General features: G+C 42.1%; 1 protein-coding gene across 3 annotated transcripts in view; it reads left to right on the top strand.

Annotated features, from left to right (window-relative positions):
* vps8 (VPS8 subunit of CORVET complex) overlaps nucleotides 1-24,064 on the top strand; it is a 184,283-nt gene that overhangs the window by 107,398 nt on the left and 52,821 nt on the right. For all 3 annotated transcript variants that reach the window (XM_076742305.1, XM_076742304.1, XM_076742306.1), the window contains 8 exons: nucleotides 6,058-6,280; nucleotides 6,838-6,927; nucleotides 8,183-8,234; nucleotides 8,352-8,394; nucleotides 12,276-12,348; nucleotides 16,025-16,144; nucleotides 20,543-20,614; nucleotides 21,042-21,161. In XM_076742305.1, the coding sequence (XP_076598420.1) occupies nucleotides 6,058-6,280; nucleotides 6,838-6,927; nucleotides 8,183-8,234; nucleotides 8,352-8,394; nucleotides 12,276-12,348; nucleotides 16,025-16,144; nucleotides 20,543-20,614; nucleotides 21,042-21,161 (793 nt within the window). The remainder of the gene's footprint in view (nucleotides 1-6,057; nucleotides 6,281-6,837; nucleotides 6,928-8,182; nucleotides 8,235-8,351; nucleotides 8,395-12,275; nucleotides 12,349-16,024; nucleotides 16,145-20,542; nucleotides 20,615-21,041; nucleotides 21,162-24,064) is intronic.

The following is a 24,064-nucleotide window of genomic DNA, read 5'->3' as shown; positions in this document are numbered from 1 at the left end:
TATTTTATAAATATGCCTTTATTTTTTCACTCTACAGTGAACTTTTAACTAATTTAAACTTTTAACTTTTTTATACTAAGCAACTTTAAAGTCAAGCAACACAGAATCCCTGAAAAACACACGACACAACAAAATGTAAATTAAATATATTTACTTTTCAGTGCAACAATAAATAAACTATGAAATACAAGAACAAACTTTTAGCGTTTTTATACTTAACAAATTAAAAGAACACAAACACAGGATCCCTGAAAAACACTCAAGAGAAGAGCAAGTTGCAACAATGCACAGTCTGCTGAATGATGCTGTTGCAGCAGGAGCAGCAGCAACAGTTGCAGATGACACACTGACACCTTCATTAATACCAGGTTCAACTGGTTGCTTCTCCAGTGTAACTGTTGGATGGACAGTTCTTAGGTGCCTGTGGAGGTTGTTGGTTGAGCCGGCTCGATATGAAATTTTTGTCTTGCAGACAATGCACTCTGCTTTGGAGCCATCAATATAATTAAAGTGAGTCCAGATTTGGCTCCTTTTCCTGCTTTCACTCATTTCTGGACTTACTTTTTGTTGGTAAATATCCTCTGTTTTGCACTCTCTCTCCTCTCTTGACCCGTTCTGTGCTGCTGCTATGTGTGTGTGTGTGTGTGTGTGTGTGTGTGTGTGTAACTGCCGCCCCTCCCCCCTCTGCTCAGCGCACTAAGCGGCGCAGACACAGATACGACACCACGCATATTGACCAATCACGTGCGGCTTCAAGAGAAAAAAAACGAGAGAAAAAAAAGCGTCTCGGAGCCGGCTCCCCACCAATCAGGAGCCGGCTCCCGTCGTTCACTTCAAAGAGCCGGCTCTAAGAACCGTTACGTTCGCGAACGACACATCACTAGTATGCAGTCGAATAGTTTTGGCTAACGGTATCAATGCTAAGGCAAAGAGAAGCGGACTGAGGGGGAAACCCTGGCAGACACCCCTTGCTATTGGGAAGGGTTCAGAATGCCGCCCATTGGTTATGACAACAGCTGTAGGTGAGTGGTATATGGTTTGGATCCATTTAAGAAAGCCCCCCCCCAAACTAAATCTCCCCAAAACATCAAACAAATAGCAATAGTAAATTGTATAATATTCAAAAGCCTTCTCACATTGCAGGTTGAATAGCGTCCATAAACAAAGCCTGTCTGATATGAATTGTGTGGGAAAAAGTGTCTGAAGTAATTTTTCCAGGCATCTGGCTAGAAGTTTTGACAGTAATTTGCTGTCAACGGAAATCAGACTAATTGATTTATAGGAACCACACGTCAGGGGGATAATCGAGATATTAGCGGTGTTTAATGTAGGGGGGAGACAGCCCTTATTGAAGGAATCCAGATACATGTCCGTAAGGGGACCGACTAGTTCCTTACTGAATGTTTTGTAAAATTCAGGACCAAAACTGTCCAGTCCCGGAGCCTTACCCCCCTTAAGAGTGTGTATGGCTTGTAAGACTTCTTCCTTACTAATTGGCTGACACAAATCTGCTTTCTCTACATCTGAAAGAGATGGTAATTTTATCTCATTTAGAAATTTTGCTCTAGTCCTGGAAGAGGATGTGCATTCTGAGCTATAGAGGTATAATATAAAACAATTATAAAACAGTTTCATTACTTCATTTATATCAGATGATTTGAGTCACCTCACCCCCTTTCCGTCTACAAGAGAGGGGATTACATCGGGCTCAGTTTTACCATGAGCAAGGCGGGCCAATAACCTGCCTGGTTTGTTGCCTGATTCAAACAGTCTGTGCTTAGCAAAGAAGATCTGTGTCTCTGCCTTCCTGGTTAGGAGCTGGTTCAAGGCAGAACGAGCCGCAGCCAACTGATATGAAATTTCTTAAACTGAGCTTCCAGATTATCTATTGTCCTCTCTAAGTCCAACTGTCTTTTAAGGGCATCTTTCTCCTGTGCTGACGTGTAAGATATAATAGCTCCACGCAAATGTGCTTTGCTGGCTTCCCACAGGGTAGAAGGACTAATATCTGGCATTTTGTTTATAGAGATGAACTGCTGCCACTCTGATGTAATATACTCAACAACAGAATGGTTACTTAGTAGGGTAGGGTCAAGCCTCCAATGCCTGCAGGCTGGATCTCTATAAGGAGGAGAGATAGTTACACTGATAGGGGAGTGGTCAGAAAGAAACTTGGTACTAATTGTGCAGTTCAGTATTCTACTCAAAACTGTTCTTGAGGATAGAAAGTAGTCTATTCTGGAAAAGACCTGGTGGGGGTTCTCCAAACATCATATAAATCTAAATCTTTACAAAATGCACCCATTTTTGCACTTTTCTTGGAGAGACTAGATTGGAGAGGAGATAAATCAATATTTGGGTTAGGTGTATAGTTAAGGTTGCCTCCTAGAAGTAAATATGGAGAAGAAAAAGTTGCCAAATCTGAGATAAGCTGTGGAATGAAAGAGGCTTCAAATATTGTTGGGGCATATATACACCCAAAAAACTACATGTTCTCCGTAAAGATAACCAGACAGAAGCACATACCATCCCTCTTTATCCGATATTGTTTTATCGAGAGTAAAAGGTAGGGAGTGATGTAGGAGAATTGCAACTCCTCTACCTTTAGAATTATAAGAGTAAAACACCTGGCCCACCCAACTCCTCCTCAGTTTGATATGTTCCAGCTCTGAAAGGTTGGTTTCTTGGAGAAAGGCTATTTAGCATCTCTCTTTTTTAAGGAAGGACAAGATTTTCTGGCGTTTGATGATATGGTTAATGCCCTTCACATTTAGTGAAACAATGTTAAGATCACTCATGCAAAGCTGAGCTCTTCATACAGTTGGAGATATTCTATGCAGCTACTAATGAAACAGAGAAGAAAAAAGGCAGCATCTGATCTGGTAGTCAGAGAAGGACTGGATCTAAACATATACTGTAAAAAATGAAAATAACACAATAAATAAAACCCCTCCCTGAACAGTGGCTCAGAACCTTGAACAAAGTTGAGCCCTCTAAACAAGAAAATAAGAACAAAAAACAACCTTAGGAAGGCGTTAAGAGTCTTAGGGCAGGTGAGGCAGAGAGGCATCCTCTCACCTCAGAGAGAAATAAGTCCAGTTACATAATGCAAAATAATTGTCCGGTAATCATCTCCTGGGATGCTGTCCTCGTGTCACACACGCAAACTGCAGTTATCTATTCCTTATCTTCCGTTCGGCAGAAGTCTAGTTTCTATGTCTGCCATGTAAACTGTGTAAAACACTTAAGAGTCATCCTTATTCTGCACTGGAGATTACCCGTTTTTGCTCAGAAAGTCCTCCGCTTCCCATGGGCTCTTGGAGGAGTGTTCCTCCCTGTTGAAGATGAAACATAAGCTGGCTGGGTAGCGCATCTGGAACCGCAGTCCTCTCTGGATGAGGCGTTCACACACCGTGTTGAACTGACGCCAGGCTTCCCTCACCGGGGCTGATAGGCCCTGGCGGATGAAAATCTTGTCGCCCTGATAGGTGATCTCGCCTTTCTCTCAGACAGCAGCAAGGATCCGTTGTTTGTCACTAAAATTGTGCAACTTTATAACAACAGGTTGATTCTAATTTTTCTTCAGCGGCCTAAGGCTCTGTGTGCCCGGTCAATTTTAATCGAGCCTGGCTTGGTCTCCAGTCACAGCGTGTCTGGAAGCCAGGTTTCAAAAAATCTGACAGTCTGGTTCCCCTCTGCACCTTCCTTGAGTCCAATGATTCGTATGTTATCTCTGTGGCTCCTGTTTTCGCTGTCCTTGGCTTGTTCGGTTAATATCTTCACTCTTTTTTCGAGTTCAGCTAGCTTGTTCTCCAGAGAGGATGCGTGGCCCTCGCCATCAGAGATGCGGTTCTCAGTCTCAGTAATTCGCTTTGTGTTGTCTTCGCGTGGCTGTTTAGTTTGTCTAGAGCAGAGTGCAGCTCTGCAACTCCGTTCCGCAAACTTCTGTTCCATGAGAGTTCCATTCTTTTCAGTGACGGTTTTTGAAATGGTGTTAGCCACGTTTCCTCAAACGACATGCTGTCGCCCTCATCCATGTTAGCTTCTGTGTTAGCCACGTGCGGCTTTTTTGCTTCTTGACAAGCTCTACGCTGTACCTCTCATGGATTAGTATTCCCTTTAGTGCCGGACATATTCCCCAGCAAATGTAGTCAAAATAATTGAGGTTTAATCCATTAGAAATTAAGTTTATCGGATGAGGAAGCGGGAGGTCGGCAAAAGTGGTCCTCTCAGTTTGAATGCATCACGTGACCCCCCCGTGGGACTTGTTTAAGTTGCCCAGAAACTACATGAAACATGGAAACATGTTTCTGGAAAATAGCAAACAACAAAAAACAGACTTGTGTATATATATTTAAATTGTTATATTTTATGCTCTTATTTTAGTAGATGTGTCATGCACCAATTTCACCAGAAAAAATTCCTCATATGTGTAAAAGCGTACTTGGCAATAAAGCTTTTTCTGATTCCGATTCTGAATTAGTGTATGTACAAAAGTAAGTGAATCCCCAGCTGCATTGGTTAAGTCAAGCAGGTAACAGACTAAGGTGAAACACATTTGGGTGTTTAATTAATCATTTAAGCAGACCAATGAAATGGGACTTCCTTGGGAAAGGGTGCCTGCACTAATTAAAAGAGAGAGTAAACCAACCAAACCAGTGTGGTCCCGTACAAATCAATGCATGCTGAGAGCAAAGGAGATATCCGAGGACATGAAGAAGAGGATAGTGACAGCCCATCAGTCTGGGAAAGGCTATAAGACCATCTCCAAAAGATTCCAGCTCAATCCATCCACTGTTAGACAAATAATTTACAAAAAGAGGGCCTTTACCATGACAGCAACTCTGCTGAGAAGTTGACAACCATTAAAACTATCACCCAGAAGCACCAGAAAAATAATAAAATAATAAATCAGGTAAAGGCCAATCCACCCATCACCTCTAAATAGTTGCAGACCTCTCTGGTAGCATCTGGGACAAATGTGTATGCATCTACAATCGGACGAAAATTGAACAGCCATGACACTCATGCTAGAAGGAAGCCTCTGCTCTCAAAAAAGAACAAAGCTGCCCATTTCAACTTTGCCAGAGAGCACTTGGACAAACCACAGCCATTCTGGAAGTCCATTCTGTGGACAGACGAGTCCAATATAGAATTTTTTGGTCACAATCAAAACCACCATGTTTGGAGAAAAGCCAATACTCCATATGAAGAAAAGAACCTCCTCCCAACAGTGAAGCATGGTGGTGGATATGTGGGCTGCTTTTCTGCTTCTGGACCTGGACGACTCCATATTATCCAAGGAACCATGCATTTTCAGGCATATCAACAAATTCTTGACCAGAATCTCCTGCCATCAGTCAGAGTTCAAATGGATTATGCAACAAGACAATGACCCAAAGCATTCCAGCAAAACTACAATGGAATGGCTTCAGAGAAACAGGATTCGTAAACTGGATCGGCCCAGTCAAAGTCTGGACCTTAATCCAATTGAAATGTTGTGGTGAGACCTGAAGAAGTTGGAACATACCAGATGTCCCTCCAGCCTCTCTCAACTGGCTGAGTTCAGCAGGGAGGAATAGGCAAAAATCCCCATAAGCAAATGCGAGAGACTGGTTAGTGGTTACAGAAGACATTTGGATGAAGTAATGGCTGCAAAAATGAGGAGCCACAAGCCACTAATAAAAGGGTTCACATAATTTTGCACATGTTAAATTTTCAGTTTTTGTGAAATAAAGCACCTTTGTTGATTTAAATAATTACAATATATCTCTTTTAGTGTGTGTATCCATTATTTGGAAGGTGTGCTTTACAAATTGGGATTTAGATGTATGTTTAATAAGGTTATTTATATGTTTTTTTACAAAAACAGTGACCATGTCTGGAGGGTTCACAAACTTTCAAGCAGCACTGTATGTAGAACCTGAGCCACAAGGCCTACTTGTCGAGAGTTACTGTTACTTGATCAAATTGGTTTCTGTGTGTGTGTGTGTGTGTGTGTGTGTGTGTGTGTGTGTGTGTGTGTGTGTGTGTGTGTGTTCCCATGTGTACATGCAGCGACCTGCTGTTCAACCAGCTGTATGCCCGGCTGGTGGAAAACATGGTTGCTAAAGGTGTTTTTCTGGAGTCACTGGAGTCATACATTGTTGCAGACCGCCTTGGTCACCTCACCACACCCATCATGAGGGACCTCCTGGCCCATTATCATGATAATGGTATGATGGACAGCCTGGAGAGATGTATTGTCCATCTGGATATCACCAGCCTGGACATACAACAGGTATGTGTGTATCTGTATTTTATAAAGACTAAATAATGTAAATAATGCTGCCCACAGCAGCAATCAGACAAAATTAGTTACAAGAAAACCTAATTAAGATACCACTGACACTAAAGGTGTGTGTGTGTGTGTGTGTGTGTGTGTGTGTGTGTGTGTGTGTGTGTGTGTGTGTGTCCAGGTATTTATCACATTGTGGGGACAAAAATCTGTTTACACAGTCACATTGTGGTGACTCACCTCCCTTATGGGGACAAAATACAGGTCCCCTTAATGTAAATCATTACATTTTAGGGTGAAGACTGAGGATAGGGTTGCGGGTTAGGTAAGGTTAAGTTTGGTGGGGGAGCACCATAAAAAACACAATAAAATAATTCAATCAACACAACCAGAAACAATGAATGAGGGAGGGTACAGTAAAACACACTAAACAGGAAATACATCTAAGTCTATGTAGTGTCCCCAGAAGTGATAAAAACACAATGTGTGTGTGTGTGTGTGTGTGTGTGTGTGTGTGTGCGTGTGTGCGTGTGTGTGTGTGTGTGTGTGCGCGCTTGCAGGTGGTGCAGGTGTGTTGGGAGAACCAACTCTATGATGCAATGATTTACGTTTTCAACAGTGGCATGAATGACTACATTACACCTATGGAGGTAAAGGTTGTTTCATCATGTTCATGTTGTCAGATGTGACTATTTTGTGTAATTATGTGCCTTAATCAATAGGATGACTTTAATGTTAGTTGTACTTAAGTGGCCATATGTGCAAATAATTATAAAGCTTTTGACCTTTTACAGCCATTTCTTGCTGGGATGAACCATTTGGTTTAGGTTAAGGCACAGAAATTTCCTATAAGTTTTTTGAACCAAAGGTTGAGGTCAGAGATTTAATGAGTTGAAGGGATTATGTGGTTTAATCTGACTTGCCCTTTTTGTCTTGCCTTTATGAAACTGTTAGCTCGGTTCTTTGTTGGAAGCCCCAAGAACAGTCCGGAGAAATCTTGAGTTCACAGTCAAAGTATTTATTGAGGTCACATATAAAGTAATGCAGCGCTGGTCTCAGAGTGTCAGAGTTCCCTCAGGATCTCAGCCAGAATGAGCACAGTTGTCAGACAAAAGCTCACACTTATCTTGTTGGGTTTGACCAAACCCCATACAATAATCAGGTATACGTTACAGAATATAATTGGCCAGTTCCCAAAGCCTGGGCAATACCATATCTTTGTTCTAGACATGTGGTAAACAACCTGTATGTGTGTGTGCTGTCTTCAGGCATGGAGCTGATGTAACAGGCGACATAAATAAAGAAGAGAGGAAACATGAGTATCTGTTGTTATCAGAACTGGTGTCGCCAGGCACCTGATATTTACGACTCAAGGCTAGGAGTAACATTCTTCCAGAACATGCAAGCGCAATAAAGAACATGGGATTACTTTAAAGTACCAAGGTGTTTTATGCACCAAAGTGTTTTATGTTACAAAACAATTTAAACAAAACATTTTGTTTAAATTGTGCTTTTCTTGCCAGAAAAAGGTGTTATGAGAAATAACTGTAATTTTCAGTCTAAATCCTTGTGGAAAGGTTCCCAAACCAACTTCATGCGCTAGAAAGCCTCACCTACTGCATACATGGTTTGTTGCCTTTAGGTTCAGTTGTGGATTAGATTAGATTAGATTAGATTAGATTAGATTAGATTGAACTTTATTGATCCCTTTGGGAGGACCCCTCAGGGAAATTGGAGTTCCAGCAGCTCAAAGCAATACAGATAAAAAGGTAATAAAATACATTAGAAATAGAAGTTATATAGATCGCGTTGTAAGTTAAGACACAGCTCCCATTCTGCTTTTTGATTGCTGATATAAAATATTCACGTTCCCTCTATGTTGTCTACTTCATGTATATATTTCAGAAACTCTTTGCAGTGATTGGCCCACCACTTCGGGAGGGGAGGAGCCTAACAGGTAACGCTTGAAACCCCACCTGCAGAGTTCATGACACTAACTATTTTAAGCATCTCAATTTGTACGCAATGTTTGAAAAGCATATTTAAATTTTTTACTCTTTTTCTCCTTGGGCAGATGAGGAAGTGGTGATGGGAAATAAACTTCTGGTGTACATAAGGTAAGTTCACACATTTCAATTTACACCTCAGTTCATTAGTTCATGCAGCTACATTATGGCCGAAAGTTTGGTATCTGCCTGTAGATGCTACTTCTCTTTACTGTCAAAGCAGGCTCCAAGAGTACTAAGAAAAATGCATAATGATTATAAAAATGTGTAATGTGGCCTCAAATGATGACAAATATAAAACCACACTATTTATTTATAAACTGAGCAGAAAGCAGTGTCAACAAACTATTGGTGTAGTTCAGGTTTATGATAGTCAGCTAGCATCTCTCTTCTCCATAAAAGACTTCATGTCTCTTATTTAACAGAATAGTGGATATAATAAGTTAAATTTTTGTAAATTGAGAAAAATTGCTTCAAATGGCTTTCATCTCATTGCTTTCCTTGTATGCAAAGGATGTCACAGTTTTTATGCAGACCAGAGGTGTGACAGTTTGTCAGAGCATAAAATTTCTCACAAGGAAAAATAAATCACTACAGTACTATTTACATTCTTACCACCAAGCTCAGTTCTGTTAGCAATGAAACAATGCCGTGAATGAGACTATTCTGACTTACAAGTACGCAGCAAGACAATTTAGTTTTCAGTGGCATTTGGTGAAAAAACAGTAGACAACCCTGAAAAATCAATGAAAGCACTCATGACCACACAGCCTAACTACCTGTAGAAACGGAGACAGCAACATAACATTCCACCACATCCACTATCTGGGGTCGAACACCAACAACCAACCATGGCTGGTCGCCATGAAGTTCAAGCACCAGAAGCACAAAGAACCAGTAAGAACAAGGGAAATAACTACAAGGAACAGACTATACATTTGATGAGTAGTATCCACAACGATGCAAAAAAAAAACTGCCACCAATCCGAAAACCGCTGAAGAAGGAAGGAAAAAGCAGTCACTTCAGATACAGTATGTAAAGCCCTGCCTGGTTTTGACCAACATTGTCTCTCATTCCCTCTCTCTTTCTCTCTCAGCTGCATAGACACACACGCATATAAAAATAGTAAAAATCTGACCTCTCCACATCAACATACAGGAGAATGGGTAGAGTAGTCAATAGAAGCCAGCATGAGTCAGCCAATGGTACATTTAATTGCAAACATCGGTGCAGGATAAATCAGAATCAGATTTATTGTATGTAGATTTTCACATACTAGAATTTTTGCTTTGGTGTTTTGATTTGTAACAATAGAAGTAGTAAGAGAAAAAAAATAGAAGATAGAAACATTTACAATAAAAAATTATGCATGTTTTGCATGTATTTGCATGTCCACCTTGCACTGTACACCCATTAACCACTTTTGGAAAGAAATCACCATCACTGGAGTCACTGCGCCTCTTTCTGGGCTGCCCCATCCCGCTATCTAATGTTGGCTGCCCAATAATAAAACAAAAAGTTAGGGAGTGCCAAGCCAATGAGATGAGGTTTCTGCAGTATGCATTTCTGTGGACGTGGATTCCTTTTGTTCCAAATAAAGGTTGTTGAGCATGGGCACACAGTGAGATGCAGACTAGTTAGAGCAATACGAGCACCCCCTGTACAGGGGGCAAGCCTGAGATGCGTGCAGCTCGGATGATTAATGGTCACACTAGGAAGCACCAATCCTAACTTGTGCGATACCAGAATAAGGGGAGAAACTCAGCTAAAAGCCTCTACCAAGCATTGCCACCCAAACGAAACATAATTCATACCGCACCATAAATAAAACTTTGTTTTTGTGCTTAGTGCAGGGATGTGGGACACAGGAAACACTGTTTCATCGGGGTAGTGGATGAGAATGGTCACTGGTTTTTATTTAAAAACAAAAGTTATATGGCCATATTGTGATGATGTGCAAATAAAATATAATCATTCACATATACCTTGTTGTGAGCAACCATGTCAAAATTCCAGACAGGAGAAGACTTCCTCTTTCTTGGAGGCTCCATAGAAAGAGAGGATGAAGCCTTCCAGCTCAGTTTGGTGTAATTGTACCCTTACTAACAGAAGCTAATAATAATAATAATTGTGATAATGGCACTAGTACTGATCTATCTATCTATCTATCTATCTATCTATCTATCTATCTATAATATATTTCACTCGTTAATAATCTACTTATGTAATTTACTGAACTCTCTACCAACTTGCTACAGACACGCTGAAACACTCCACTCCCTGCCACTCCCCGCCACCATAAACACATCCACAAAGAAGCGTGAATTTCGAACCCGCTTTATACGGAAACGATACTCGGAATTAGACAGTGACGTAACCCACACAAACCGAGGCCTCATTTGTCGTCGGTCACATGATTTCCACAGGAACGATACAAGCCTTGAATAGAGGCTTCATCTGGCATGCCGACTTTTGCTCGACAGACACTCCGACACCTCAAGTCATTTGTCCCATCATTACCCTGCTGAGCAGCCCGAGGTGTTATTTTACTGTTTTATTTGCATTTGGTCCTTTCATGAAAGCTGAGAACAACAGCAAGCAGAAAAACAGCTGCAACAGAGAAGATTGTTAGTGAGCCTGCTAGAGATAATGGTACTCCGCTCAGATGCGATCAGACGAGTGCCTATGTGAAAACATCTGTAAAACTGCTCAGGTTCATTATTTTGGCATGTGCTTTTGCACAGTTACTCATCAGATATTACTTTACTAATTCGTAGATGAATTTGGCTTCCATCACATGATTCAAAGGTGGTTCTCACTCAAAATAATGTTTGTTTTTTTTTTAGGCAGAAATAAAAATTAAAAATTTCTACTGTGTTCAAGGTGAATTTACTCTGACACAGTAACACATATCTTGATTCTGACACTTCTGTAGTAATCTCATAGGTCTTAGCTTTATTTTGAGACCAAGATTATTGATACAGCCCTTGTAGTTGTGAAGATATACTCTATTTATTTTGGGTAGGTAATTTCAGATAAGGTATGTTTGATTCATTTGCTGTACTTGTATTAAAAAATTGACATAGAGGCCCTGCCCAAACACCTGCCCAACTCAATCAGGGGTTTGGTTTACTGTCAATCATGATGTTGCACACCCATTTTATAGCATAAAATAACTAATAGAAACCAGATCTAACAGAAAAATTAACACTTAAACATACAGCAGATAAGAACTACCTAAAATGACAGACACCATCTCTAGGAAAAATTTGACTAGTAGCATGGCCATTATCCCATCTGCAAACATGGAGAGGATGGGATTTATGACCTATACTGCTGCCAGCCACCAGGTGGCAATTGAGATGTTTTGGCTTCGCTTTTGAAGAGCTGTCAGATTATTCATCTTGATATACAGTCATTGTTAGGGAATTATGTCAAAAGTTTGTTGTGCTGATTCACTGTTTATGGTTATATATTTTTGCTTTCTTTTTGTTATTTCTTTTTGTTTCTTTTATTATTATTGTTATGCAACTTACAAACAAGTGACTTCATATCAATTTATTAATGTATGTATTTGTTATTATAAGTACTGTTAGTACATATAGAAAAGTGTGTGTGTGTGTGGGTGTGTGTGTGTGTGTGTGTGTGTGTGTGTGTGTGTGTGTATGAGTGAGTGAATGAGTGAGTGTTATGCATGTTGAGGGGTTAGAAATCGGTTTACAGAGTCACATTGAGGGGACCCGCTGTACTTGTGCGGACAAAATGCAGGTCCCCATAATGTAGGTCATTGAATTTTAGGGTGAAGACTTCTGTTAAGGTTAGAGTTGGGTTAAGTTTAGGGTAAGGGTGAGGGTAGGGCAAGTGGGGGTTGTGGTTATGGTTGGGGTAAGTCTCTAGGAAATGAATGTAAGTCTATGTAATGTCCCCAAAAGTGATGAATACCTAACGTGTGCATGCATGCCTATGTGCATGCATGTGTTTGTTTATATAGCTGCTGTCTTGCGGGAAGAGCATATCCACTAGGAGACATTCCTGAAGACCTTGTTGTTCAAGTTAAGAACCAGGTACGTAGACACCATATTTGACAAAGATTCATTTGAGAAGATGTGGGTGTGTTCGTTCTCTCCCGTACTTATGTCACTGTAGAATATATTAAAAATTTGCCAAAGTGATTTCATGTTACTGGTTCTGTTTTTGCAGAGGACCACGATAGATTATGTTTTGTGGTAATGATTAAAGCTGCAAAAGATCATTGTATTTCAGCAGTCATCATGGAAGTGGGACATGATTGAGAATTTCTGTAAGCTCTCAGAGCCAATTAATAATTGAAAATAAACAATGCTTTATGTGTATACTTTGTACCTGTAAATGGACTGTATTTATATAGCCCCTTTCTAGTCTGATGACAACTCAAAGCAATTTTACAACACAAGTCTGCATTCATTCATACAACCTTTTAATCATTCACACACTGCACAGCATCAGGGGGCAATTTGGAGTTCAGAATCTTGCCCAAGGATACTTTGACATGGAGACTGCCAAGACCAGGGATCGATCCCCCAACCCTCTGATAAATAATAATAAAGCATGACCGCTCTACCTCTTGAGCCACAGCCACCCAGTGTGAACATAATGGGCTCTATTTTCATTTTGCAAAGTCAGGTGCGCTTCGCCGATGGGGTGTGGCGGCGCAGACTTTGGTATTTTTGTGCACTGCGCTGCGGGCGCAACTACTCCCCCTTCTCGTCTCAGTCCCACCCAGCGGCGCAACTCGGAAGGAGGGAGGGGAGAAGGCATGGAGTGGGTTTGACACAGGCGAGTCCAATCTTGACTAATCACACCAGCTCCTTGCCTCACCTTTAAAAACGCCGTTGGCGAGGCGCATGGCAAGTATCGAGGATGACTGAGCCCATGCAGGAAACTGTCTGACGCCCAAACTTCTCCCAGGAGGAGACTGACGTTCTGGTCCGGGAGGTCCAAGCTCGCAGTGGCCTTATCTATGTACCTGTGTACATTCGGTCAGGTTGAGTGACCATTACGTATGCCGAACGTGCTTGCGATGTGGTAAGGTGAGATACTGATCAAAATATATAAATTTAGGTCTGACTGTATGTGCTGACTCAGATAGTTGCATTGAATCGTGGCTGTTGCTAATTATTGATTGCAGTGAAATGCCAGACACTGTGGACACCTGCCTGTGAGGTATTGGTGACGTGGGCGCACGACTCCGCCGGTTTACGAAAATTCACTTGCCCAGCGGCGTGCCGCTGGTGCACAGAGTTGACCAGGTCTGGGGTGGCAAGCTTTCAGCACACTTTTACGCCCCGGCGTGGACCGAAATGGACCGAAAATCCAAATCCGCCGGCTGATCCTGCCGACACCTCCCCCTACTGTGCCGCAACGCCCATCCTGGTGTACCTCTCTGCACCATCCATCCATTCCCACCCGCTTATCCGGGGCCGGGTCGCGGGGGCAGCAGTCTGAGCAGGGACGCCCAAACTTCCCTCTCCCCGGACACTTCCTCCAGCTCCTCCGGGGGGACCCCGAGGCGTTCCCAGGCCAGCCGAGCGACATAGTGACATTGTGAAGCAGCTGGGATGAGAGTCAGCACCTCCAAGTCCGAGGCCATGGTTCTCGACCGGAAAAAGGTGGCTTGCTCCCTCCGGGTTGGGGGAGAGATCCTGCCTCAAGTGGAGGAGTTTAAGTATCTTGGGATCTTGTTCACGAGTGAGGGAAGAATGGAGCGTGAGATTGACAGGCGGATAGGTGCAGCGGCAGCAGTAATGCGGTCGCTGTATCGGTCCGTTGTGGTGAAGAAGGAGCTGAGCCGAAAGGCGAAGCTCTCGATTTACCGGTCAATCTACGTTCCTACCCTCACCTATGGTCATGAACTTTGGGTCATGACCGAAAGAACGAGGTCCCGGATACAAGCGGCTGAAATGAGTTTCCTCCGCAGGGTGGCGGGGCACTCCCTTAGAGACAGGGTGAGGAGCTCTGTCACCCGGGAGGAGCTCAGAGTAGAGTCGCTGCTCCTCCACATTGAGAGGAGTCAGCTGAGGTGGCTCGGGCATCTGTACCGGATGCCCCCTGGACGCCTCCCCAGGGAGGTGTTCCAGGCATGCCCCACCGGGAGGAGGCCCCGGGGAAGACCGAGGACCTCTCTGCACGTTTACCAAAATACCAAGTGCACTGTGCGTCCGCCTGCGCTGCATGAAAATACCACTGTGCGGGGTGCGCACCCTGCGCTCCGTCAGTGGCGGGCACGAAAATAGAGCCCAATGAGTCCAAGGGAGAATGTCGGTATCAGTAATTCAGTGCGACTTTGAAAGAAGGTTGAATAGTGACCCCACATGTGTCTACATTTAAACATTCTTCAAAACCTGAGCTGAACCATGACCTGAGCTGAGACCTAAGGAAACAAAAGTGTTTATTGGCACATATTTTGAGCTGTTTTGTCTCTGTGTGAATTTCATGGACTAGTGAAACAACATTGCATCCTGAGCCTAGTGTCAAAATTCAACAAAAAATTCCAAAATCCCATTTATTTCAGCACATTATCCAGCTTGTTTGTACATCTGATTATAAACATAAAACATCCTTCCTCTGTGTAGCCACACTAGAATTAACCAGAAAATAGAACACAACTCAGACAAACACAAATGACCAACAATAAATAAAAAGGGCTATAGACAGCACAGTGGGTGAAACAAGCAATATTAGGCTACAGAAATGAAATAACTGTCATTTAAACAGCAGGATAAAACATCACCGAAGCAGACCACACAGATGTATAAACAACATATACTTGAAAATAGACATTTAAAACAAAGAGAGCTGCAGGCCATGTGATATGCATACAGGGCTAGGCATGTTACACCTGTGACCAGAAATCTCCTCTGTATTGAATCCTCCACCAGTATGTCTCAATTTAAGCTAATTTCAACCAAGAAAGAGGGAAGAAAAATTATTATAACTTTTTTTAAAAAAAAGGAAACACAATTTCACGAAGCCCTTTGGTGGACAAGGCGCCAGGTAGTTCTCACCATCATATGGTCAAACTGCTTATGGTGACACATTCCCAAATAATTAATTGGTGTTTCTCTGTACCACATCAACTGCTTGCCGAGCATGGCATGTATTGACTACCCTACAGAAGAGAGACCAACCAGTCAACAACAGGAAGTTTTTTGCAATTTCTGTTTGCTATTTCATCACGAAATTCACTTTGAGAGTTATTGTGACAGAAAATCAACAATTTAGATTTAGAATATTGGCAGTTTTCCGAAAAGTGATGACATCAGAAAGTGCTCCAACTCATGACATCCATATTTTAAATCCTATTTCCTACTCACTGTTGTTATACAATTGTAACAATGCAATTTATCTTTACACATTCGACAACGGTAAAATTCAAATTTTTGCAAACCTAAAAATAGCTCTGCTTAGTTAGTGATATGTAGTTACAGCCTCATGTTCTTCAAGAAGAGTGATCCTAATTGTCCCACACGGTAAGGTAACAGATTTTTAACTAAGAGAAGTGCTGCTGTGGGCTTAATACTTTGTATCATCTGATGCCTTGTCTGATGGTTGTTGTTTCTGTGCACTCTGTTCATTTATTGTCTGAGTTTGTCACAGTTGCTGGGCCTAATAAGCAATGTGTGTGTGTGTGTGTGTGTGTGTGTGTGTGTGTGTGTGTGTGTGTGTGTGTGTGCTGTGTGTGTGCATGCATTTGTGTGTTAGGTGTTTGAGTTTCTTATCCGTCTCCATTCAGCAGACTCATCGGAGGAGGAGGAGGTTTTCCCATGTATTCGTACACTCCTACATTTTGACACGCGGGAGTTCCTCAATGTCCTTGCCATGGTGAGATTTCTTCATATCATATTCACTCTCGTCATGGTGGTAAATATGTGTTTAGCATGTTGAAAGACTAGATGGGTGTATCTTAAATATCCTATAGTAGGCCATTAATCTGAATCAGTTCCTTATTAACACCACACACACCTTAACACTGCCAAGCCCCAGTTCAATGTAGTACAGTTTCTAAAAAAGATTTATATGTATGAAAAAGATAGAAAAATATGTAATTACATATTCAATTCAATTCAGATTTATTTGTATAGGGCCAAATCACAACAGATGTTTCTCAGGACACTTTCCATATAGAGCTGGTACAGACCATACTCTTTACCTACAGAGACCCAACAGTTCTCTCATAAGCAAACACTTGGAAAACACTTGGAAAAACTTCCTTTTAACAGACAGAAACCTTAGGCGGAACCAGGATCGACTGATTGGGTTAGAGAGAGAGAGAGAGAGAGAGAGAGAGAGAGAGAGAGAGAGAGAAAGAGAGAGAGAGAAATGCAATCACAGTAACAGTGACACTTTTAATAATAGACTCTAAACTATATGTAATATATATAGCATAGTGTATACATATATGATATATTAATGTGTGTGATATACATATGTACATATTGATAACAAGTACGTAACACAGCACTAGGGATGTAATAATAATGGAAGTATGACTAATAGGAGTAGCAGTTGAAGTGGATGTCAGGCAGGGCCACGGCAGGAGATGTAGCTACAATCCACAATCCGGCTTCAACCACTGTCCATGGGAACCTGTGAGACGACAAAGCACAAAGACTCCACGGAAGAAGCTAAGTTAGTAATGTGTCTTGGTAGAATATGAAAGCCTGCAGATGGAGAGGAAGAGATGAACAGAGGTGCTTGGTGTATCTTTCAAGGTCCCCCGACAGTCTAATCCTATATGTAAGATTGCACAAGATATTGCATGGATGTAATAGTAAGATGTTAAAGTAGAAAATCCCACAATAGTGCAAACAGTATGCTTAGGGCCCCCACCGTCTCATGTAGGAAATGTGATGGGTTGTCTATGATTGATGTCATCTTGGCTAACATCCTCCTCTCACCCACCTCCTTGATGTTGTCCGGAGGGCAGTCCAGGATAGAGCCAGCTCTCCTGACCAGTTTGTTCAGTCTTTTTCTGTTCCTCTCAGAGCTTTCACAGCCCCAACTGACCACTGCCTAGAAAATTGAAGATGGCTAAAGAAGAATGAGGATGAGAATAAAACTAAGACAAAAGAATGTTCTAAAAAAAATCTAAGTATATAAACAGAATAACAGCAATTCTTAGAATATAGCTAAGTATATAAACAGAATAGCAGCAATTCTTAAAATAAAACTAAGTATGTAAAATATATCTAAGTATATGAACAAGAATAACAGCAAATGTTGAAAGTAAAACTAAGTATATAGTTAGATAATATGTATTATATTGCACATTATATAATATATATTATAATAATATAAAATGCAATGTTACTAAGCATATAAACACAGAATAACAGCCATTCTTAAAGAGAGAGCGAGCCAGAGGTATAAACTATACACCAAAAAAAATATGTGCAAGTTGCAACTGATAAATAGATGTAAACATCTTGCTGCACATGTTGAATGATCTGAGCCTCCTCAGGAAATAGAGTCTGCTTATCCCCTTCCTGTAGACAGCGTTGATGTTGGTTTTCCAGTTTAATCTGTTGTTGAGGTGTAAGTATTTGAAATCCCCCACCACTGTTGCGCTCTCCCCCAGAATACACAGTGGCTGTGTGGTCATCCTGTTCCTTCTGAAATCAGTCACAATCTCCTTGGTCTTGGCCACGTTAAGCAGCAGGTGTTTTCTACCAGACCATTCCACAAAATCATCTACCACTGCTCTGTATTCCTCCTCTCGTCCATCCTTTATACACCCCACCAACACTGAGTCGTCCGAAAACTTCTGTAGGTGGCATAATGAGGAGTTGTACTGGAAGTCTGAGGTGTACAAGGTGAAGAGAAAAGGAGACAAAACATTCCCCTGTGGCACTCCTGTACTACTTTCCACAGTCTCAGACAGAACGCTGCCAGTGAACAGGAACCACGCAGGATGTCTTCCACAGCACCGGGACTCTCTGCAGGCTCAGGTTGAAGAGCTGTCCCAGGATCATGGACAGCTGGCTGGCACTCTGGAACTAATGCCATCAGGGCCAGCAGCCCTGCCCAGGTGTAGCATCTTCAGCTGTCCTCTTATCTGGCATGCAGTCAGGCAGGGGATGGTGCCAGTGGAGGGGGTACTGTGGGGGATGGTAGGGGATGTGGGAGTTGAGTCCAAGGGAAGGATCACCAGGGGGGTGTTCAGGGTTGGAGAGAGAAAGGGGTTATGGAGGCCATCAGGGACAGTGGTGAGGTGTGAGGGGGTGGGGGAATGCAAGGCCACTCCTGGCTGTGAGCTAAACCTGTTGAGAAAGTGGTTTAGTTCATTGGCCCTCTCGAGGCTGCCGACTGCTGGTCTGTCTCCTGACTTGTTTTCCTGGAGTTTGCCATCCAGCTTCCTCCTGTAGGCATCTCTGCTCTGCCTCAGCATCTCCCTCTGAACGCTCCGCAGTTCTTTTTTGTCCCCTGACCTGAAGGCTTGTTTCTTCCTATGAAGCAGACTTTTCAGGTCACTGGTGATCCAGGGCTTGTTGTTGGGAAAGCAGCATACAGTCCGGGTTGGCAGTAGGGTCTGTTCACAGAATTTGATGTACTCTGTGATACATTCTGTCAGGCTGTTGATGTCCTCCCCGTGTGGCTCACACCACACATCCCAGTCTGTTGTCTCAAAGCAGTCCTGCAGTGACTCATTAGCCTCCTGAGTCCACCTCCTCACTGTCCACAAAGCGGAGGGGGCGATCAAACAGTGACCACGATGGTGGACGTGAACTCCTGAGGCAAATAATAAGGCCGAATCCCCACAGCCAGCAGCTCAATGTCGGATGGTCTGTATCTCCGTGCCTTGGCCCTCCATTTAGTTTCCAGCTCTGCAGCCCGCCATCGCCTCTTCAACTCGTCAAGGACTACAATCCTCTCTCCAGGCGGCAGCGTGGGTTTAGACAACGTGATCAGTTGCTTGCGTATGTAGACATGGCCCCCACTCCTCTCTGTACAGCTTTCAATTGCGAGGAGAGCAAAAAGTAACAGAAGGGCCACGGTGGGTGGCACGGTGGCACGGTGGCACGGTGGCAACACTGTCGCCTCACAGCAAGAAGGTCCCGGGTTCGAATCTCGCTGCGGGCACCGGGTGTGTCCTCCACCATGCTTCGGTGCCTGCTCGAGGAGGGCCTTTCTGTGTGGAGTTTGCATGTTCTCCCCGTGTTCACCTGGGGTATCCTCCGTAAAAATATACCCCCACTAAAAACATGCAAGAAGATCACCACCTGACCAATGGTGACGCAGAACAATGGGTCCCCGGGCGCCGGTCTGGCTGCCCACCGCTCCTGGTCTGCCGTGGAGGAGGGACGACCAGGATGGGTTAAAGGCGGAAGTCAAATTTCACCTCCGTGTGCCGTGCTCGCATGTGTGTGTGACAAATAAAGGGGAATGTCTCCCCCCGATTCTTCTTCTTCAGAAGTTGTAAAACTGCACGCAACCATCTCGACACAGTTACCAGAATTATAGTTGCAAAGATAGAATTAAAAAATAATGGAAAACACATTAAATGAACAAAAACGTATGAAAACGATGGAGCTACTGTAATAGGCGACCACCTAACACAGCGTCATCTTGCCTATTATGTATCATCGGACAACTTCTGGATGTTACAGAAGTCTGATGTGTACAGTGTGTGGCTAAAGAGCCAGATATTTCACTCAGGAGTTGGTAGAGACCAAAAAACAGCTAAGAGAGAGTGAATATTGGACCTACATTTTTCATGTGATCAGTAACCAGACTGAATGAATGTTAATGTTGCTCCATAACTTCTTAATGTGTACATAGATAACTATAACTGCAAATTCAACTGCTTAAAATGTGATGATGTCGGTGTTGTGTGTACAACCACTGCCCACAAAAAATAATCAGTTATTGCAGGTTTAAAGAAGATCATCAGTACATAAAGTATAAGTCTCTCATCACCAGTTTTCAGCATTTTGCAACATAATAAGGACAGTACCTGTGTTGTTTCAAAGAAGAAGTTTTTATTTGTCACATTTTAAACAATATGTGCAGTGGAATGCAGGGTGACATACCCGTAAGGTTGTGCCAGTGTGCAAAAATTAACGTTTTGAATCTTTAAATTAAAATTGGATGGCACTCAGCCGTACAGTACCTGTAGTATTAATCTTGTTTTGGTTTCACCTGGCCACTTTGAGGTTGTGTTTTCATCTTCACTTTCTTTCCATTTTTTTCATTTAAGAATTAGTTTTTGCTTCATTCTAGACATTTGAAGACTTTAAGAATGACAAGCAGGCCCTTGAGTACCAACAGAGGATAGTGGACATCTTACTTCAGGTAAAATCACAAAAAGAATTCCATGAGCTGTTTCATTTGTTTGACATTATTTTTGATGGCTAGGACAGCATGGAACATAAAGAGGTGCTGCTTTATCGTAACAGACATAGTGATATTGCAAAACCATTTCCAGAACAGACCTCTTGGTTGTTGCGCTCTGTCATGGCAAATCAGACAAACAACTGGGACCATACACAAAATGCAGTGGTAATCTTATGTATATGTGTGTATTAAAGACAATATATGATATCCTTGTATTATTCAAACTCAACAATACAGAGCCAACATTTAGGTCACCTGCATGTGAAAACATTAGCAGAGCCATCTTATCATCTTGTTGTCCTGGACAGAAATGACTAATGAGGATAAATTGATATCATTAGCTAATTTTGTTGTTTTTATTTTCTCTGTCTTTTGTGTTACCAAGGTGATGGTGGACAACCCAGACTTTACTCCTTCCCAGGTTGGCGGGCTCTTCACTTTTTTGGCTCGCCAGTTGGCCAAGCCAGACAACACGCTTTTTGTGAACAGGAAGCTCTTTGATCAGGTAACCAATCAGATGCCCCAAATATGAATACGTATTTCTTTTAAGATCATATTATCCTGATAGCCAAAGGCACACATTATTGTATGACTGCAAGGTTCGGTGAAATAAATGCATGAATGCATGAAGATTTATTGAAAAACCATGCAGGGATATGTGCAGACTGAGAGATTCATCTCTTATGGCAAACACTCATAGTAAGTAGTAGTTTTTGTGGCTGCTTGGTAGGGACACACACACAGACCTCTGCAATCACAAAAAGAGAGTTTCAAGGCTTTTTATTTATAGCCCCATTTCACAACCTTTCCAGTCTTTTGGTGCTTCTGTCCTTTTTTGCTGACATCAAATTCTAAATGAGGATATAATTTTCAAAAATGATGAAATTTGTGATTGTTTTTGTGCTATCTTCAGTTAGTTTTCAATGTTTTGCAAATCATCACGTTGTGTTTCTATTTACATTTTACAGTGCCACAACTTACTTGGAAATCAAAATAAAAGTTTTTAACCCTTTCAGACCTGAATTTTTCCATTTATGTTTTCTTGATTCTGAGGCTGTAAAGATTCTCACCATATTACAGCATTAAGAGATTTTGATGTCTTGGTCCATGGAAGTGGTTTGTTCTTCTCTGGCCAAAGATACCCAGCCATGAAGTCTTTAAACTCTGCAGGTACCTCAGCTTTTGCCCAGCATGCCAGAAGTTTTTCCCTCTGCTTTACGAGTATATCTGAGTTGGAACCAAGTTTGAAAGTGTTGCCATGACCTTGGGTAAAAGTAGTCACTAGTGCCACTTGTATAACTTGAGCTTTTCGTGAAAGCAACTTGCAGCAGTGTGACATAATGCATCCTCACTTTCATGTGTCTACCTTTATGTTAAGTCATAATCATTAGCTACCACGCCCATTTTTTCAGAGAATCAACTTTTGATAGCTGTGTCACGTGCTGACTGACACCACTTAAAAGAAAATTATTGAAAAAAATGATGTTTCGGTAACTCTTTCTATGAAGGCCATGTCTATAATGCACTTTCATATGACATTATAATACCATTATAGGGTTTCATTAAACTCTATAAATGTTTAATGAATAACATTCATGAATAACTTCATCTTGTCTTGATGTTTAGGTTGAGAACCTTAATTTCGTCATGCTCAAATTGGGACTTTTCCAAAGCTAACATCTCTTGCTGAAGATTTAGCTTAGCCAACTCTGTCTGAGCACAAACCTCAACTCCACCGGAGTCAAAATCACAGGGCCTTAGCAATAGCAGAAGCCAGCGTTCTTGCATTTTGCTGGTACTTCAACCTGTTCATATAATGTATTAAGGTCTTTCAGGTCAGCGTTCTTCTATGTGCTCTTAGATATGAATAAAGGAATGTTATGTTCTGTCTTTTTCCTCAAAAGGTTTATTCCCAAATTCAGTTGACACCTCTCTGTCTCTGCGTCTTTATATGTTGCTCTGTTGACACCACAAAGCCCCCCCCCCACACACACACACACCTCCTACCCCCCCCCCCCCCCCCCCCCCCCAGGTGCTATACAAGCCTCCTTTTCACCCCTCTGTCCCACTGATGTACTAACCCTGGTTACCTTGGTGCCCAACTACCTACCTGCCATCTTCACCCAATGTCCTCTCACCTTCTTCAGTCTATTGCACCAGACCTCCTTCCTTTCCTCCTCACACACTTCATCAATACCTCTTTGACAACTGGTTGTTTTCCTAACACTCTGAAAGCAGCCAGTGTGAGCATTCTTTTAAAGAAAGCAACACTTTATTGTATTTCTCAGCATTGAGGACAACATTAAGCCTGACCAAATCTCCAACTCCATTTGCAGACATGCAGCCCCAAACTTGCAAGGAACCCCCACCATGCTTCACTGCAGACACTCGTTATTGTACCGCTCTCCATCCCTTCGGCAAACAAACTGCCTTCTGCTACAGCCAAATATTTCAAATTTTGACTCATCAGTCCAGAGCACCTGCTGCCATTTTTCTGTGTTTTCATGCATAGATGAGTCACTTGGCCTTGGTATGGCTTTTTGGCTGAAACTCTTCCATGAAGACCACTTCTGGCCAGACTTTTCTGGACGGTCGATAGGTGTACCTGGGTCCCACTGGTTTCTGTCAGTTCTGAGCTGATGGCACTGCTGGACATCTTCAGATTTCGAAGAGAAATAAGCTTGATTTGTATTTCATGTTTCCTTGGCCAACCACTGCATCTACAATCCTCAATGTTGCCTCTTTCTTTGTACTTCTTCAAAAGAGCTTGAACAGCACATCTTGAAATCCCAGTTTGCTTTGAAATATATGTCTGGGAGAGACCTTGCTGATGCAGTATAACTACCCTGTGTCTTGTTGCTTTGCTCAGTTTTGCCATGGTTTATGACCACAACCTTGCCTTGGTAGCAGAGTTTGGCTGTTTCTCACCTAGTATTAAGCATCCCACATAGCTGTTTCTGTTTCAGTTAGACTGTGTCTCAATCTACATGTGAAATTGATGATCATTAGCTCCTGTTTGGTATAATTGGTTGATCATAATTGGTTGATCATACACCTGACTGTAATCTACAAAATCCCTGACTTTGTGCAAGTTTACCTATAAGAATTGATGCTGGTTTGAAGGCAAAGGGTAGTCACACCAAATATTGATTTGATTCAGATTTTCCTTTGTTTCACTCACTTTGAATTCTGTAAATTGATAAAAATAAACGATTTTTTATATTTTTGAAAACATTCTTCGTTTACAGCATTTTTTCACACCTGCTTAAAACATTTGCATGGTAGCGCATATATATATATATATATATATATATATATACACACACACACACACACACACACACACACACACATATATACATATACAGATGTCATGTTCATTGCAGTTATACCATGTCTTATATTAAA

Source organism: Chaetodon auriga, chromosome 11 (genome assembly GCF_051107435.1).
Source record: "Chaetodon auriga isolate fChaAug3 chromosome 11, fChaAug3.hap1, whole genome shotgun sequence".
Classification (NCBI taxonomy): domain Eukaryota; kingdom Metazoa; phylum Chordata; class Actinopteri; order Chaetodontiformes; family Chaetodontidae; genus Chaetodon; species Chaetodon auriga.
Note: the sequence above shows the minus strand (reverse complement) of the source record. Positions and strands in the feature narration are given on the sequence as shown.